Here is a 17,312-nt window from a genome sequence, read left to right as displayed (position 1 = left end):
TATGGCTCTGCTCTGAGGATTCCTGCATTTTCCTGTCAGACCCCAGGCTGAGAAATCAACCTCCTGTAAGGAATCCTGAATGTAGAGCTGGGAACTGGAACTTCCCTCTTTTAATTTGATGCCACCTCAGAGACCCCAAAATATTGATCAGGACAGTTTCTTGTTGCCCTGCACCAGTTTCTTCATTGCCTTTCTTTCCAAATTAGCACTTTTTAAAAGGAGCACTCAGGCAGTACAAAAGGCCATGAGGAATCCCCCTCAAAGATAATTTAAGAGACCTAATCTCTTGCTTTTACCTTGTAAAATAAGTTATACATGGAGATTTCTGGAGAAACCACTGTTGTCTAAGATTAAAAGAAGTAATAACCATCAGCTAGTGGGGTTTTCTGCCCTCCTTTGGTTTTGTTACTCTCCTGCACCACATAATCAGAAATTGAGGTAGAGAAATGGTGACTTGGTTATTGAGATGTTACATAAAACCAAACTGGCAGGCTGCTGCTGTTGTTTCCTTCGGTGACTGTCTAGCAAGGATGGTTCAGGAAACTATTTTCCTTAAAAATGAGACATCTGGGAGCTGCAGGAAAGCCCCAGGAAGCCTTCAGCAATCAGCTCAATAACGTCTGTGTACTTCCAAACCATACACTAAAGCTTGCTTACATTTGTAATATTTTAGAGTGTTAAAATAGAAATAGCATTTTAAAATAGAATCTGTTTTCAGATGTACTCAACCCACTGGGCAGGCAGGACAACGTGCACATAATTCTTATTTCTGAGTGCAAACCTGTCCTATTAGTAAGAAAAATATATATATATTTCAGAATTTAGCCCTGCTGCGAGAGTCCTGAGGTCTTTGGGGTGTCACTGGTCCGAGGCAGTGTTTTTTGGGATGCTGGGACACAGAAGAGGAGAGGCAGAGGCTGCAGAGACACGCAGGGGAATTCGGGGGGCTGCAGTGCCAGCCCCCGCCGGGGTCAGTGCACATCAGAGAGCAGCAGCAGCTGGCACAGCTGCCCTGCCACACCTCCTGAAAGGCTTTCAGTGTTTGCTTGTGTTTCACTTGGTGCGGGAAACAGCGAGGAGGGAAAGGCAAGGAGCAGGAGGACGGCCAGGGGATGCAATTCCAGTGGGGCAGAAGGATGGTGAGGGACAAAGGGGTGGCTGAACATCCCCTGAGCTCAGGCACCTGCCTGCAGCTGAGAACCCATCAGATGGCGTCTGCTGAGCTCCTGCTGCCCCAGCTGGCTCTGCCTGCTCAGAGTCCTCTGCTCTGAGTGCCACGAGCAGAGCAGGGAGGATCTGGCAGTTCTGGAGGGTGATGGCCTCGTTGCAAACCTGTTGTAACCCCAGGCAGAAGCACAGCTCTCCATGGAGAGGTGGGAGAGAGGATTCTTCTCTGGAGGGTTTGCCACGAGCAGAGCAGGGAGGAGAGAGGATCTGGCAGTTGATGATGATGATCTGAATCTCCTCTGAAGGGCGATGGCCTCATTGCAAACCTGTTGTATCCCCAGGAAGAAGCACAGATCTTCACAGAGGGGTGAGAGAGAGAAATCTCCTCTGGAGGGTCTGGAGGAGTCCCCTCTGGAGGGTCTGCCCGGTGCTCACTGTGCTCACAGAGCTGTCTGGGTCTCTGAGTGGAACATGCTCCCAAACATCTCCTAAAGGGCACAGAGGATGAGCAGGGTCAGGGCTGGTGACGCAGCTCGGTGTCATTGTCACACAAACACCCCCAGGAGCTCCAGCCCTTCTCCAGCATCCAGCTGGGCATGGGCAGCACAGGGAAGGGAGGGGAGCTCCTCCCAAGGCCTCCATGTGGGTGAAAATCACTGCAGCATCTACAAAGCCTGTGCTGAAAATCTTCATTTCTTTTGGGTGTGAACCAAACCTGGTTCTCTGAGTTCCCCCCAGTGTGTGGAGACCACAGATCTGGCTGAACCTGAGCTGTGTGGCCCAGAACGATTGAGGGACTCCTCTGTGGGGTGACCTACCTGCTCCTCATCCTGCTGCCTTCCAGAGCCCCTCAAGACAGGGATTTAAAATTCTATTTGCAATTAACTTCCTGAAGCACTGCAGTTACTTCCAGATGATTTCCCATCTAATCAATCCCAATTAGAAGTTTTGATTTCTGCCTCATACCCATGGCTGCAGTGACCCCTGGCACTACAACTCACCTCCTCCAGGTTCTTGTACTCTGCACTGCCCTCATCCACAGACTCATCATAGATGGAGAGCTCTGTCTGGGTCGGCCTCTGTGCAGGGAAGAGTTGATTCCACAAATTAGCAGAGTGCAGGGTCAAAAGGAGTGAAAACAGTGATTAAGCCAGGCCTAGAAGGTGACCCGTGCTCTGAGGGAAATGCCAGGAGAAGGAGCCCAGGAGGAGACCTGCTCCAGGTGTTTATCTGCATTTCCTATTGCTCTGCTTTGACAGGAGATACCTTAACTCCTCCTGGGGAGATAATGGGTGCCACTGGTGCCAACTCCAGCTGGCATACAATAAACCAACCCCTGTTTGGGGACAGAGCCTGTCTGGTGCTGTGCCACCAGCATGGGCCACATTCCTGCCTCACAATTCCTCCTGTTCTCCTCCCACCAGTGGACCACTCATGGATGCCAGGACTATTCCAGCTGCACAAGCTTTGCCTTCATTTCTTCATCACTGGGGGCTAAATTCTGCCTTTGCCTGTTCCAACCAGCACCAAACTGAGGGCACAGTGCTGGAACGGCTCTTCTGGCTCCTCCAGGCTGGCACAGCACTCATGGTTTGTGTAAAACAAATTGACACTAAAAAAATTGACACTTCTGAATTCCCATGGAAATCCATTCCATCACAAGGTGCTCGGCCCATACACAACTGGAATATTAAATATTTTGCTGATTTAGGCCTTTACCACTTGAGATAAACATGAAACTTCTTTAGGTAATAAAATGTTATTTTAGGTAATAAAATGGTATTTTTTTTCATTGTGCTGACACAGCCTGGAAGCCAAACAGGAGAATCTCGTGGGCTGGGGAGCAAATTTACCTCTTCCAAGATGGGTGGGTGGACAAACTCTCTGATACTGGCCAGTGCAAACAAAACAGCATCGTGGATGGTCAGGAAGATGTGACTTGGGTCCAGGCCTCCTTCCTCAAAGACTCCCCCTGTGCTGATGTCATCGTACACCTGGGCTGGAGAAAGGAGACAGCTGAACGAGGAGGAAAGCACAGGAGGAATTCTGGAGGTCTGTGTGGCTGCTGGGGTCCTCTGAGCTAAGGCAAGGCTCAGAAGAGGCAGCTTTGCAGCAGAAATGAGTGTGGGGATCTGTTTTCCTGCATGCTGAGTGTGGAGATGTTCCAGCTTTATCACTTCCCAAATGAAAGTACTGATTTCACACACAGAGAACAGTGATTTTCTTTCCTTTCTTCTGTTTTTTCCTTTTATCTGTTCTGGCCTGGTCCAGCAAAGGACTGACATGTCACAGTTTGAATAAAGAACAGAAAAGGGTTTGCTGTTTGTCAGCAGCTCAGAAATGGGAGGAGATCCAATGGAAATGTGTTCTTTGGGGATTCTTACCATGCACGTTTGCCAAGAACACTTTGATCCCAATCTTCTGGTAACTGGAGCACAACTGGAAGGGATGAGATGGGAGAGAGAGGATTAAAACCACTGCTGCTCCAGCTTTGTGTTTATGCATAAAGATTTTTATCAGCGCTGGGGCTGAAGGAGAAAATCAGAGGTGCAGAAGTGGAAAAGCCACACAATTGGAGCACAAGCCGTGTGGGAGAGCAACTGAGGGAGAAAGGGAGACTCAGGGCTGCCCCCATCGCTGTGCACAGCTCCTGAAAGGCGCCTGTGCTCAGCTGGGGCTGGGCTCTGTCTGCAGGAACTGACACAACCAGAGCACACAGCCTCAAGCTGCACCAAGGGAAATACAGGGTGGGTATCAGGGAAAAGTTTTTCACAGAAAGGGTGAGAAAGTTCTGGAATGGCTGCCTGGGGAGGTGCTGGAGTCACCATCCCTGGGGGTGTTCAACAAAGCCTGGATGTGGCACTGGGTGCCAGGGTTTAGCTGAGGTGTTGGGGCTGGGTTGGACTCCATGATCTTCAAGGTCTCTTCCAACCTGTTCATTCCGTGATTCTGTGAATTGGGGCACATAAACACCTTCGTGTGAGAGAGCAGAAGGTCCCTGCACAGAACTCACCTTGCTCAGAGCCTTTGTGCCCATCAGGTCCACAAAGCACACGCCACTCATGTCCAGGATGATGGTGTGGAAGCTGATGTAGGGCGGTGCTGCCAGCACAGGGTCGGTGTCTGCCGTGGGCAGCACGCTGAGGGGGCTGCCCTGCAGGGTTGGGGTCCTGCCCAGCTCCCCAGGGCTCTGGCCTGGCCCAGCCCCGGGGGCAGGAGGGTGGAATGTGATGTAGGAGATGCTGGCACCGTTGGCAGCAGTCTGGTTGTTGTTGGTGTCTGTTGGAGAGGCGCTCTCAAAGTCCTTCTGGAGCTCTTGCAAAGACAAGGTCTGAAGCAGAGCAGAGGTGCAGAGTCAGGGCAGGGCACAGGTGGGGTCCTGGCAGGTGACTGCACCTCTGCCCACTGATATGAAGGGGTTTAATCTGGACTAACTCCAGCCTGGCTGTCCCTTGGGGCTGGACTAAGGATAATTTACATGATTCATTTATTTCAAAACTGCTCAGCATTGCAAAGCAAATGGGGCTGGGGTGACTGAGAAATGGGCTTTGAAAGGGCTGAACTGCTGACACAGCCCCAGAGAAAGAGGCCAAAGCTGCCTGGTTTCTGTAGATTGTTCCCCATGTTCCCATTCCAGCCTCCTCCCCAGCCTCACAGCCTTTCCCACTTCTCCTGCACCTTCAGGTTTAGGGAGGAATGGAGATGTAGGTGGGGAGGAAAGGGGGTGAGAGGTGGGAAATGTGGCCAGGAAAACAGTGCAGGAAATCCCATGTCGAGAGGAGCTGTCTGATGGGGACTTGGGGTCGTACTCAGGGACACAGAGACCTTTTTGGGAGCTCAGAGCTGAGTTACCTTGTTCTCCTTCAGCAGGAATTTTGGGAGCTTTGCTGGTGCTTGTGCTGTGCCCTTCCCCTGCTGTTTCACAAATTTCCTCCTGGCCAAGTACACCTTGCCAGGATCCACCCCTGTCTGTGGGAAAGAGAGATTTTTTTCCCTTAAAAACTCTGTTCCAAGAGTCAGGAGCTGCTGCTCCTTCCCTGGCATTTCCCAGCCTGGGGCACCAGCTGGGCACTGGAGTGGGGTGATCCTGATGGCATCCAAACATCTCCTGGAACTCGGGGAACCTGCACATGCAGGGGGAGAACTGGAATAGCAGGATGCCCCTGTTTTGGCAGTGCTTGGAGGAGGAACCTGCCAGGATTTGGGCACAACCTCTAAAATGAGCTCTGCAAAAAGCCCTGATGATCAGGGAGAGGAGGATTGAGGAGTAGAGAGTGGATGTGACCATTGTCCATGATTATCCACAGCTTAATTACCCCCGTGTAGCAACACAGGAGAGAGCAGGGGCAGTTTGGGAATGGCTTCAGGCAGGGATTTGTTGAGGAATTGCTCACCTTGGCTATGATTTTCTCCCGGAATATCTCTGAGTTGGCAAAATACAGCGGCGAGCAGTAGGTGATGATTTTAATCCCATTAACTTCATGGACCTGCACCAGAGACAGGAGCTCAGAGCAAGCCTGGGCACCAGTGGCAAAGAGCAGCATTTTCTCTGAGGGTGTTTTGTCTGCAGCTCACCTTGTTGTAGGTTTTGGGGTTCTTGTAGATGTCAGTGGAAGTCACCTGGCCCAGGGCAGAGCCGTTGCGGCTGCAGAAAAGAAGGGAGCAGCATTAGGGGAAAGAAAACTGCTTCTGCTTCACATTCCACCCCAGGATTTGAACATTTGCTCTGTGAAAACTCTTGCATTTCACCCCTGCAGAGTCTACAGGGCAAAAATGATCACTATTTTGAGATGCCAGACTGGGAGCTATTAAGAAAGGGCTTTGATGGATTAAAAGTGGTGAGAACACCTCACACCAGGGCCCTGCACACAGACAGGACTTGTTGGGATCTTTTGCTGGTCAGAGTGACTCTGAGAAAAGTTAGAAAGTCCCTTTTCCCAGCCCAGTGCTGAAGAAGGAGTCAGAGCTCTTCATTTCTCGGTCTCAAAGTTGTTTATTGTTTCTTATCTATAAAAATTTTTCTCCTGCCCTGCCAAGGTCCATCCAGCAGGACAGTTCCAGGCACTCTGCCTGCTCCCAGGGCAGTGTTATGTCTTTATACTAAAAACTACGTGTACAATATTTACAATTCCTTCCCAATACCTATCACCCATGTCAGACAGTGAGCATCTACTCTAAACCAATCTAAAAGTGCCAACAGCACAGCAGAAGATGGAGGCCAAGAAGAAGAAGGAGAAGAAGGGCAGGACATGCCCAGATTCCTCTGCCTTGCCTCGTGAACCCCCATTCTAAATTCCCAAAATTCTACATTTTCACCCTGCGATTAATTCACTGTAATTTTACTCAAACACTTGTGGTTTGTAACTCCTCACACAAAGCTGGCAATTGTTTCCAGCCCTGGGGGCGGTGTTATATCTTTATACTAAAAACTACATGTACATTATTTACAATTAATTCCGAATACCTATCACCCATGTCAGACAGTGAGCTTCTACTCTAAACCAATCTGTAAGTGCCGACAGCACAGCAGAAGATGGAGGCCAAGAAGAAGAAGGAGAAAGGCTGGACATGCCCAGATCTCTCCATCTTGCCTCCTGAACCCCCATACCAAAAACCCCAAACTCTACTTTTCCACCCTGTGATAACTTCACTAATATTCTACCTAAACTGTTGTGGCTTGCAGATCTTCATACAAGGTTGGTAATTTGCTCCACGGGTCATAATCCAACCCAGAGGTGTTTTGAGCTCTGTGCCAGGGTCTCTGAGCCCCCTGGCAGGGGTTTTGGCCATTCTGGACAGCCAGAGGGATGTCCTGGGTTCCCACAAGGACTCACTCTTTTTGTGAGCTGGGAACTGTGTGGGGTGAAGCAAATCCCTTGAGGCTTCCCCTTGCCCTGGGATGTGCACGGGAGCGGGAATGCAGGCAGTAAATTGGCGCCTGCCATTCCTGTTTGCACATTCCGGGCAGGACACCTGCACTCCCCGGGGCTCCTGCCGCGCGTTCCGCGGGCCAGAGGTCGCTCCTAAAAAACCACCTGTCCCTCCTCCTGCCCCTGGCAGATCTGCCGTGGTCCTGGGGGCCGCGAGGTACTCACAACTGGGTGTGGAAAACCACCACGAGCACGGAGAATCCCACGCCCACCGCCACTCCGTAGGGCAGGCTCAGGAAGAAAGCGGAGAGGAAACTCACGAGCCAGACCAGCTGCAGGGAGAGGAGGGAGAGAGGAGATGAACCGTGGGGATGTGGAGGGAGATGGATGGGAAAATGGATGGGAAATGGGTGGGAAATGGAGGGGAAATGGGTGGGAAATGGAGGGGAAATGGGTGGGAAATGGAGGGGAAAGTGGAGGGGGGAAAGTGGAGGGGAAAAGTGGAGGGGAAAAGTGGAGGGGAGAAATGGATAAAAAAATAGGTGGAAAAATGGATGGGAAAACTGGATGGGAAAAATGAATGGGAAAATGAATGAGAAAAATGGATGGGAAAATAGGTGGAAAAATGCATGGGAAAACTGGATGGGAAGACTGGGTGGGAAAATGGATGGGAGAACTGGATAGGAAAACATGGATGGGAAAACATGGATGGGGAAAAATGGATGGGAAATGGCTCTGTGCTGCTATCCTGAGCTCTCGAACCCTCCCAGCTCAACATGAATAGGCCAAACCCTGAATTCTGCAGCTGTCCTAACGCTGCAGTTGCTGCATGTTTTAGAGTGAACCATCCTTGCTGGGCAGTTTGCCAGGAGCCCCAGTTCCTTTTCAGCCATAAAAGCAGCTGGGGTGTTTCTCCACGGCTGCTCGGGCGCCCACTCCGCTCATTCCACCCAAAAAGGATCAGCCTGGCTCTTCAGGAAGGGGCTCCTGCAGATCTCACATCTGCTGCTCCCTGCTCCAGCCCCGAGCAGCTCCTGCTGTCAGCCAGAGCAGTTCAGAAAAAGTCAGAAATCATCTGTCTGAAAACTGCCTGAGCACCTGCTGGAAATGATCTGAACACAGAGAGATTTGATGGCCAGGTGTGACAGAGGAGACCAAAACCTGCCCCACTCCAGCTCAGAGCTCTGCCATTTGTCATTTTTATGTGTTAGCACTCAAGCATCTCGCTCCATGTGAGATCAGTCCTGCCCTGCATTTAAACATCCCCTCTGAAAATCATTATCAGCTTCTTTTAAACCCATCCTCAAAATGAATAAAAACTAACTTTGACCTTGGATGAATAAGGGTAACTTTGATGACTTCACTATCTTAATTTATGTTAATTTTGTGCATAAATGGCAAGGAAGAGCTTCCCTCCATCCATCCATCCATCCATCCATCCATCCATGCATCCATCCATCCATCCATCCATCCATCCATCCATCCATCCATCCATCCATCCATCCATCCATCCATCCATCCATCCACCTATCCATGTATCCATCCACGCATCCATCATTAGAATTAGCTGGAATTAGCTGTCCTGAAACACAACCAGCATTGAGGTGATGAACACCAATGCTCTGACATCACCCAGGAATGGTGCTCCCCATTTTGGGCCAGGGCACTGAATCTGGTTCAAATTCCAAGGAGATTAAGGTCAGGGGAATCCCGTTCATTGGCATCTGCCAGGATGTTCCTCAGGCAGCACCATCCATGTCCTCTCAGTCCATGCTCAGGGCTCTGCCCAGGTTTTGGGGCCTGTCAACCCTGTGGGGTCCATCTGTGATCAGGTAAAGGGGCAGCAGCTGAGCTGCCAGAGCCCACAGAGCTCCCCTCTCACCCCACAGCAGCAGAACCCGTTCAGAGATGTGCCCAAATTGATAACCCAGCTCTTCCCCAGCACTTGTTTGAGCAGGATTTTGGGAAAGCTCTTCATGGCTCGGGCCAGCCCGTCTGGACTCCTCCTGATTGCCCTGATAAGGGGTTTTGTTGGGCCCTGACAGGATATTGGCTCCGTGTCCACACACGGCACTCAGCCGTGGGAGTCCTGTTCAAACACTCTCTTTTTATGTCAGACATTTCCAAATTCCGTTCTCACTCCCCCGCCACCCCCTGCCTGGGTTTATACATCAACCAGTGCCTGGAGTCCTTATCACTCTGAAGGGCTCTCCTCACCCTGGAGGGCCATTGTGTGAGTTTTTAAGTCATGACTCCCAGATATTGAGCAGGGCCGGTTTGGCTAGTTCTGGGCAAACAGGCTCCGCTCTTGATTGGCATTTAAACACAGCAGGTAAGAGTTCAGACCTCTCTGATATGTGCTCTGGGCAGCAGCATGCTCAGCTGGGCAGGACAGGCAGCACCATCTCCCCAAGAGAGCCAAACCCACCTCCTGCAAGGGACTCACACCCCCCAAAACCCCACTAAAGACTGTTTTGGGGTCTGCCCTGCTCATCCAGCCCTGGCCAGGTGATGCCTCCCAGCAGCCCAGGCACTCACGCAGTCCAGCTTGCTCTTCTTCCACAGGTAGAAGGGGTCAGCCAGCTGCTTGAGGGAGTTCTTCAGGTTCACAGCAATGAGGGCTCCCAGCACGGACTGTGGAGGACAGGGAATGGGGTCAGCCACACCTGGATGTGCCACGCTTGGCAGTGGATGCTTTCCTGCAGCATCTGCCTGCCTTGGGCCAGCCCCATCACAAGGGTGATGCTGACAAAGCTCCCACTTGGATCTGAGCAGGGTCATCTGGATGATTCTTTCAGTATAATTTACACTTATTATATATATTATATATTATATATTATCTATATAAATTACACTTATTTGCTCACTTATATTTGCCCCATCACAAGGGTGACACTCACAAAGCTCCTACTTGCATCTGAGCAGGGTTATTTAGATTATTATTTCACTATAATTTACAATTTACTCACTTATATTTACCCCATCACAAGGGTGATGCTGACAAAGATCTCACCTGAATCTAAGCAGAGTAATGTGGATGATTATTTCAATATAATTTACACTTATATTTGCTCACTTATATTTGCTCCATCACAAGGGTGATGCTCACAAAGATCTGACCTGGATCTGAGCTGGGTCATTTGCATGATTTCAGCGTAATTTACACTTATATTCACTCACTTATATTTACCCCATCACAAGGGTGATGCTGACAAAGATCTCACTTGCATCTGAGCAGGGTCATTTGGATGATTCTTTTCACTATAATTTACAATTTGCTCACTTATATTTGCCCCATCATAAGGGTGCAATGATGCTCTCAAAGCTCTCACCTGGATCTGAGCAGGGTCATTTGGATGATTATTTCTCCATAATTTAAATTTATATTTGCTCACTTATATTTGCCCCATCACAAGGGTGATGCTCACAAAGATCTCACCTGGATCTGAGCAGGGTCATTTGGATGATTCTTTCACCATAATTTACAATTTGCTCACTTATATTTGCCCCATCACAAGGGTGATGCTGACAAAGCTCTCCCCTGGATCTGAGCAGGGTCATTTGGATGATTCTTTCACCATAATTTACACTTATATTTGCTCAGAGAAGCTGTGCCTGCCCCATCTCTGCCCAAGGCCAGCTTGGACAGGGTTTGGAGCAGCCTGGGACAGTGAAAGGGGTCACTGCCCGTGGCAGGGATGAGGTTTAAGGTCCCTTCCAACCCAAACCAGCCTGGAATTGTGTGACTGTGTGACTGTGTGATTCTAGCCAGCCCTGCAGACAGGTCCCCAGGCCAGGAACAAACTGTCCCGTGCTTCTGTTTGCATCAGGGTTTTTTTGGAGCCAGGCTGTGCCCGTGTTTGGGTGTGGAGAGTGGGTGTTGCAATGGCTCTGCCTGCACAGATGTTTGTGTTACCTTTGGAAGAGGCTCGAGGTAGATTCCCAGGGACAGCATGGTCACCATGACCACTAGAGCCACAAAGAAACTTGCCACCTGCAAAGAGGGAAGAAAATCACTTCTGCAAACATCAGGGCTTCTCAAAGCTCCCCTGGGCGTGTAGTCAGGGGCACAACTGGGCACTGCAGCATTTTATGGGAGAGGATGTTTGCCTCTGAAAACAGGCAGGGGTTTGCAGATCTCACAGATAACCCCAAACTTCCCTCACTGCCCAGTCCAGAGTGGGATTGCAGATTAAGATCCCTCCTTCTGTGCCCAACCCAGAGAACTAAATCAGGGACCAAAATGGGCTTGGGGAGGGAGGAAATTCTGCTTTAACAGCAGCAGCCTGAAGCACTTGTGTGTGAAACTTCTCCAGAGCTGCACAGTCAGGCTGGCAACTACAGCGCTTTGTGATCCAGAGGGAATGGAAGGGGAGAGGAGGAGGAAGAGGAGGAAGAGGAACTAACTTGGGATTTCGCTCCTGCCCCATCCACGGCGAGGGTGACAGAGAGGGCGCAGCAGATCACGTGGATTTTGAAGAAGGATCCAAAGAAGTTGCTGCAGCCCAGGGCCAGCATTTCCTGTGGAGATGTGGAGAATGCCCATCAGAAAGGACAGCTACCCTTCCTACTGACACATGGCAAGAGAGCCGGGGCCTGAGGCTGGTTGATGTGGCCAGGGCAGGCTCTGGGTTCCCTGCAGTGCATCCCAGACTCTTTCCTTCCAGTAAGATCTGGGCTAGGCCCTGGTGTAGCAGGGAAACCTGGAAGCACAATTCCACATAAACACGTTGTCATCTGTTGACACACTCAGGGCAGGGCTCCATGTGGTATGTGTGGCTGCTGTTGAAAGCTGCCACTGTGCCAGGGATGACAAAAGAGGATTATTTAATGGCCTGCCTCTCAGAGTATCTAGATGACACACCAGGAATCCAGGTCTTTCTCTGCTCCCTGAGCAGTGCACGCACCTCAAGCTGCCAAAACACTGAGTCTGGAGGGGCAGCAAGGCACAGAGCCCAGCCTGAAGCTGCTTTCCCTCTTCCAGCCTCTCTCCAGCCCACAGGACGGGGCTCTGCCGTGTCCTTTTGCCCCCTACATGGCACAAAGCCACGGAGCCTCCTCGGGAGCAGCACGTCTGCTCCGAGCCTGGCACGTCTGAACGTCCTCCCTTCACGCTGTGAGCTCTTCCCTTCACGCCTGAGAGCAAAGGCAGCAGCCCCTGGCTGCCCCAGCCCCAGCCATACCTGGTTGGGGTCCACGTTGTAGCCATGCTTGGCTGCCAGGGTCCTCCCCATGGCCAGGTTGATCACGTAGCCCACGATGGCCAGAGAGAAAGCCGTGCCCACCATGTCCTTCCACTTGCTCACCAGGGGCAGGGTGGGCTCTGGGAACCTGCACTCAGAGCACAGGGGAGGAGTTGGGGCAGTGCTGGCTGGAGGGTTCAGGGATGGCACAATCCCTGCACAGGACGGGGGTGGTTGTGTCACGGGGCACGCTGGCACTCCTGGAAGGGGATTCTGGGGTTGCAGGGAAGAGTGAGGTGTTTTCCAGGCTGGAGGAGGAGGAGGAGGAAGGAAAACTGTCTGGAAGGTGAATCAGAGCTGCACAAGCTCTTACCCCATGCTGATTTTCCCCACTATTGGCATCCCATACTTGTCGGGCATGTTGAAGCTGCCGGAGATTGCGGTGGCCACGATCACCTGCAGGGACAGGGAGTAAAGAGCTGTGAGCAGGAAGAGCTGGGCTGGCTCAGGGCGTTCACCCTGCCACGCTCCCAGAGCTGACAGAATAAATCCAGCACCAAGTTTGGGCTGGGGAAGGCAAGGACAGTCCCAGCAGGGTTATTTTCTTCACCCTCAGCATCACCAGGATGCAGTGCAGGGATGAGCATGGGGCTGGCCCAGTTTCTGAGCCCAAACCATGTGGGGGCCGTGTCACACTCACTGTGTAGATGCTCTACATGGTGGCCCTGCTGAGAGCAGGGGCTGTGAGGCCAGGGGAGGCTCCAGGGACAGCCCGGGTGTCACTTACAATGATGATCTCCATCGGGATGGGCATCCGGATCTTCTTCATGTACTTCAGGTTGAGCTCCTTGACAACGATCAGGAGCACAGAGCTGACCAGGGCATAGACCAGGGAGGCCAGGTTGGTTTGGGGCAGACCTTTACAAATGTCAATGAACGTCTGAAGGGGAGAGAACAGGAGGAGGGGTCACAGCGAGACAGACACTCTGGACGACATGGACAGAACAACAGACAGCACTTGTTACCACAATCAACACCCTGAGATGTGAGCAGTGCTAAAAAGCCTCTGCTGAGGGGTCAGCCCCCAGCCCTGGGCCTGGGCTGGTGATTTAATGCAGTTCTGGCTGCATCAGCACAGGATGCACCCATGGAAGACACAGGAAATCCCAGGAATGGCCAAACCTGCTCAGAGGAAACATTCCTGCTGCTGACAACTCTGCAAGACTCCTGCTGCAAATCAACACATCTCATATCCCCCACGATCCCAGTCCCATTCCATCATTCCTCACTAAAACCACAGGCAGGGCTCAGATAATGCTGCTGGGGAACACAGAATTCACAGAATCACAGAACCACCAGTTTGGAAGACACCTTCAAGATCAAGTCCAACCCAGTCCCTGACACCTCAACTAAGCCCTGGCACCCAGTGCCACATCCAGGCTTTGTTAATCACTGAATCACCAGGTTGGAAGAGACCTTCACGATCATCCCAGCCCCAACACCTCAACTCAACCCTGGCACCCAGTGTCACATCCAGTCTGTTTTAAACACATCCAAGCTCGGATAATGCTGGCTGGGGAACGCAGAATCACAGAACCACCAGGTTGGAAGAGACCTTCACGATCATCCAGTCCAACCCAGCCCCAACACCTCAACCAAACCCTGGCACCCAGGCTTGTTCTAAACACCCCCAGGGATGGTGACTCCAGAACCATTCCAGAACTTTATCACCCTTTCTGTAAAAAACTTTCCCCTAACATCCAACCTACGCTGCTGGGGCAGGGATTCCCCTTTTCCCCCACCCTTTCCTGATCTCCTGGGCCCCATTTCCCAGGCAGGGGTGGTGCTGCTGCCGGGGTTGGGGGGAAGGTGGCTGTGCAGAGCCCCCACTTACGTAGACGATAGCTAAGGGCCCGGTGTAAGACGGGACCGTCAAGCCGAAGACGTACTTGAGCACGGAGATGAGGATCTGCAGCCCCGCCGCCGTCATGAAGCCCCTGATGAAGGACTCTGACAGGTATATGGCCACGAAGCCAAACTGCAGGAAGCCCAGGCACAGCTAGAGAGGCAGAGGAGTTCTGGTCAGAGCCTGCGTGGGGCAGGGGGATCATCTGGGAGAGCACACACAGCTCTCCGGCACACACAGGGGAGTCCCGGAGCAGGGGTGGGGACAGCAGGGATAAGAGTGACATTCTTGGATTGTCCACATGGAGAATTCCACCCCAAGATCAAAAATCTCTGTTTTGAGCCATCATCCACCCCCACTCAGGGCTGAGTGCCATTCTTGGATTGTCCACATGGAGAATTCCACCCCAAGATCAAAAATCTCTACTTTGAGGCATTATCCACCCCCACTCAGGGTTGAGTGCCATTCTTGGATCATCTACATAAAGAATTCCACCCCAAGACCAAAAATCTCTACTTGGAGGCACCATCTGCCCCCACTCAGGGATGAGAGTGACATTCTTGGATTGTCCACGTGGAGAATTCCACCCCAAGACCAAAAATTGTTTACTCTCACCCCTCCGGGTTGAGTGCCATTTGGATCCTACATAACACCCCAACCTACACTCAGGGCTGAGTGCCATTCTCGGAATCTCCATATGGAGAATTCCACCCCAAGACCAAAAATCTCTACTTGGAGGCATCATCCAACCTCATTCAGGGCTAAAAGTGCCATTCTTGGATTTTCCATATGGAGAATTCCACCCCAAGACCAAAAATCCCCAAAAACCTCCACTTTGAGCCATAATCCACCCCCACTCAGGGCTAATGGATTGTCCCCATAGAGAATTCCACCCCAAGAACAAAAATCCCCAAAAATCCCTATTTTGAGCCATCATCCACCTGCATTCAGGGCTGAGTGCCCTTCTTGGATTGTCCACAGGGAGAATCCCACCCCAAGACCAAAAACCCCCAAAAATCTCTATTTTGAGGCATCGCCACCCAGAAGTTTGTCCTCTTTGAGCACCTGCCACCACCATCCCCACCAGGGACAGCCTGGCTCCCAGGGCCACAGCAGGGCCCTCACCTGTATGATGGCTGTGAGGCAGGCCAGGGTGGCCGAGATCTCCAGCCTGGCTGCCTCCAGGGCCGTGGTGTTCACTCTGCTCTCGTTGCTGGTGTGGTTGAAGTACTGGAAGTCCGACTCTGGAGCCAGCTCGCTGCAGATGTTGCCGACGATGATGCTGATGACAGCAAAGGTCCCTGCAGGCAGCACGGGGAGGTCAGGAGCTCCCTCTGGGCACAGCCCTGTTCTGGAAGGCTCCTGGGCTCCACTCATCCCCTCCCCAGCCCCGTGGCAGAGTCAGGCTCATTGGGGTGACAGAATCAGCGACCCCACAAACCCCTGGAAGAACAAACATCCCAGCTCTGGGACACACCGGCATCCCCAGGCAGCATTTTCCTGTCCCGTGCAGGCAATTCCTCACCTGGCACCATCTGATGGATGCCCCCAAGGAAGAAGTAGGGGAGCAGGGGGAAGAAGGAGGAGTAGAGCCCGTTGACAGGAGGCAGATTGGCCAGGAGGGCGAAGGCCATCCCTGCAAAACACGAGGAAAATACAGGGAGCTCCAGGCTGGAGGCAGGGCTTGATGTCACCAGTGAAACACAAATCCCAATGGGCACCAGCATCACCTGCAGGGCTTTGCTGGAGCTGGCAAGGTGTTATTCCCTCCTGGACACCCAGAGAGGGACGCTGCTCACCTTGTGGCACTTGGATTGTCCCTGCGCTGAGCCCCCCAAGGACATCAGGCAGGATGTAGTCCTTGATTTTGTACTTGGGGAGCCACCCCAGAATGGGGAACAGGCGGAAGAGGGTGAGCTTGAACCTGGAAGCTGAACATCTAAAAGGGAGAGAAAAAATGAAAGCAAATTTGAAAGGTGGAGAATTTGAAACTGAAAGAAGGGAGGGAGCAAATGAGCTGGGAGTAAGGAAGGATCTTCCCAGGAATGTCTGAGCCTTTCTCCTTCACCAGATCCTGAGCCCTCTCTTTTCTCTATTGTTACCTTCCTTCTTCTGAGGAATGGAGATAGATTTCCAAGGAACTGATCAGCAGGGTTATTAACCTTTGCTGACATAATTCTTAGCCTTTCTTTAAGGTGGTATTGGTTTCAATCAGAAAGCTGAGAAAAGGAAATCTCAGCTGGAAAGCATTAAAAAAAAAAAGTCCACACATCCCTACATCACCAATTGTGCTTTTCCCACTATTGAAAAAACAGGGAAACCCCAAATCCCAAATGCACCCAGTGCAAACCATTCTGCTGAGAAAAGAGCCACCAATTTCCTTTTCTTCAGCCCAATTTGCATTTCTCCCACACCTTTCATCCATCAAACCCCTGAGGAGCACATTTTTATTCCCCAGGATAAAAATGTGATCTGGATTCCCGGGTCTGAATTATACCCCTCCAATTCCTGACTAAGTCTGAAATTGGAAATATTATTGGTATAATAATATAAGCACTCCCTGTTACCTGAAAAGGTTTCTCAGTTTCTCCCCGATGGGGTAGGCTCTGGTTTTCTTCTCAAACTCCTCGTCAAAGAGGCTGACAGAGTAGGCAGGACGTTCGATGGCATAGCGAGGCCTGGCCTGGCTCATCTCTGCATCATTTGGATTAAAAAAAAAAAAAAAAAAAAAAAAAAAAAATTAAATAAATAGAAAGAGCAAAGCCAAGAATGCGGCTGGAGTTGGCCCAGAGCGGACACCTCCAGCGTCTGGAGCCCTCCCCGAGCTCCTCCACCCTAAATAGTTTCCCCGTGGCAGAGAGGCAGGTCCTGGGAGTGGCTTCTCCCAGCTCCAGGGGCTGCTGCTGCTCCCCGGCCCCGCAGCTTTCCCAGCTCCTCGGAGGTGATGCTAATGAGCGATGCTAACGAGCGCTGTTAATGAGCGGTGCCGTGCCAAGGGACCCTGGGCCGCCCGGCAGGCGGGCAGGGTTAGGGTTAATCCCGGGTTAGGGTTAATCCCAGGTTAGGGTTAGGGGTGTTAATCCCAGCTCCGGGAGTGCCTTTTGCCTGGGGCGAGGCACTTGACCTTTCCCATGGCTCGGTTTCACCACCAAGGCTTTGCCAGGCTGGTTGATACTGGCACAGGGG

The 17,312-nt window shown here is 51.6% G+C and overlaps 1 protein-coding gene across 1 annotated transcript; it reads right to left on the bottom strand.

Moving 5' to 3' along the window:
- Nucleotides 1–384: 384 nt before the first annotated feature.
- SLC26A9 (solute carrier family 26 member 9) lies at nucleotides 385–16,818 on the bottom strand. Its single transcript, XM_030965787.1, has 20 exons — nucleotides 16,694–16,818; nucleotides 15,926–16,065; nucleotides 15,652–15,762; nucleotides 15,252–15,427; nucleotides 14,115–14,279; nucleotides 13,008–13,160; nucleotides 12,594–12,676; nucleotides 12,221–12,368; nucleotides 11,445–11,558; nucleotides 10,954–11,031; nucleotides 9,576–9,671; nucleotides 7,263–7,369; nucleotides 5,743–5,812; nucleotides 5,562–5,654; nucleotides 5,020–5,136; nucleotides 4,181–4,498; nucleotides 3,552–3,606; nucleotides 3,021–3,166; nucleotides 2,169–2,246; nucleotides 385–1,655 (listed from the first exon to the last, which is right to left on the bottom strand). Exons 1-20 carry the CDS (start codon nucleotides 16,816–16,818, stop codon nucleotides 1,608–1,610), a joined length of 2,421 nt encoding a protein of 806 aa, XP_030821647.1. The 3' UTR covers nucleotides 385–1,607.
- Between the last annotated feature and the right edge of the window lie 494 nt (nucleotides 16,819–17,312).

Source organism: Camarhynchus parvulus, chromosome 26 (assembly GCF_901933205.1).
Source record: "Camarhynchus parvulus chromosome 26, STF_HiC, whole genome shotgun sequence".
NCBI lineage: Eukaryota > Metazoa > Chordata > Aves > Passeriformes > Thraupidae > Camarhynchus > Camarhynchus parvulus.
This window is presented reverse-complemented; position numbering and strand designations above follow the sequence as displayed.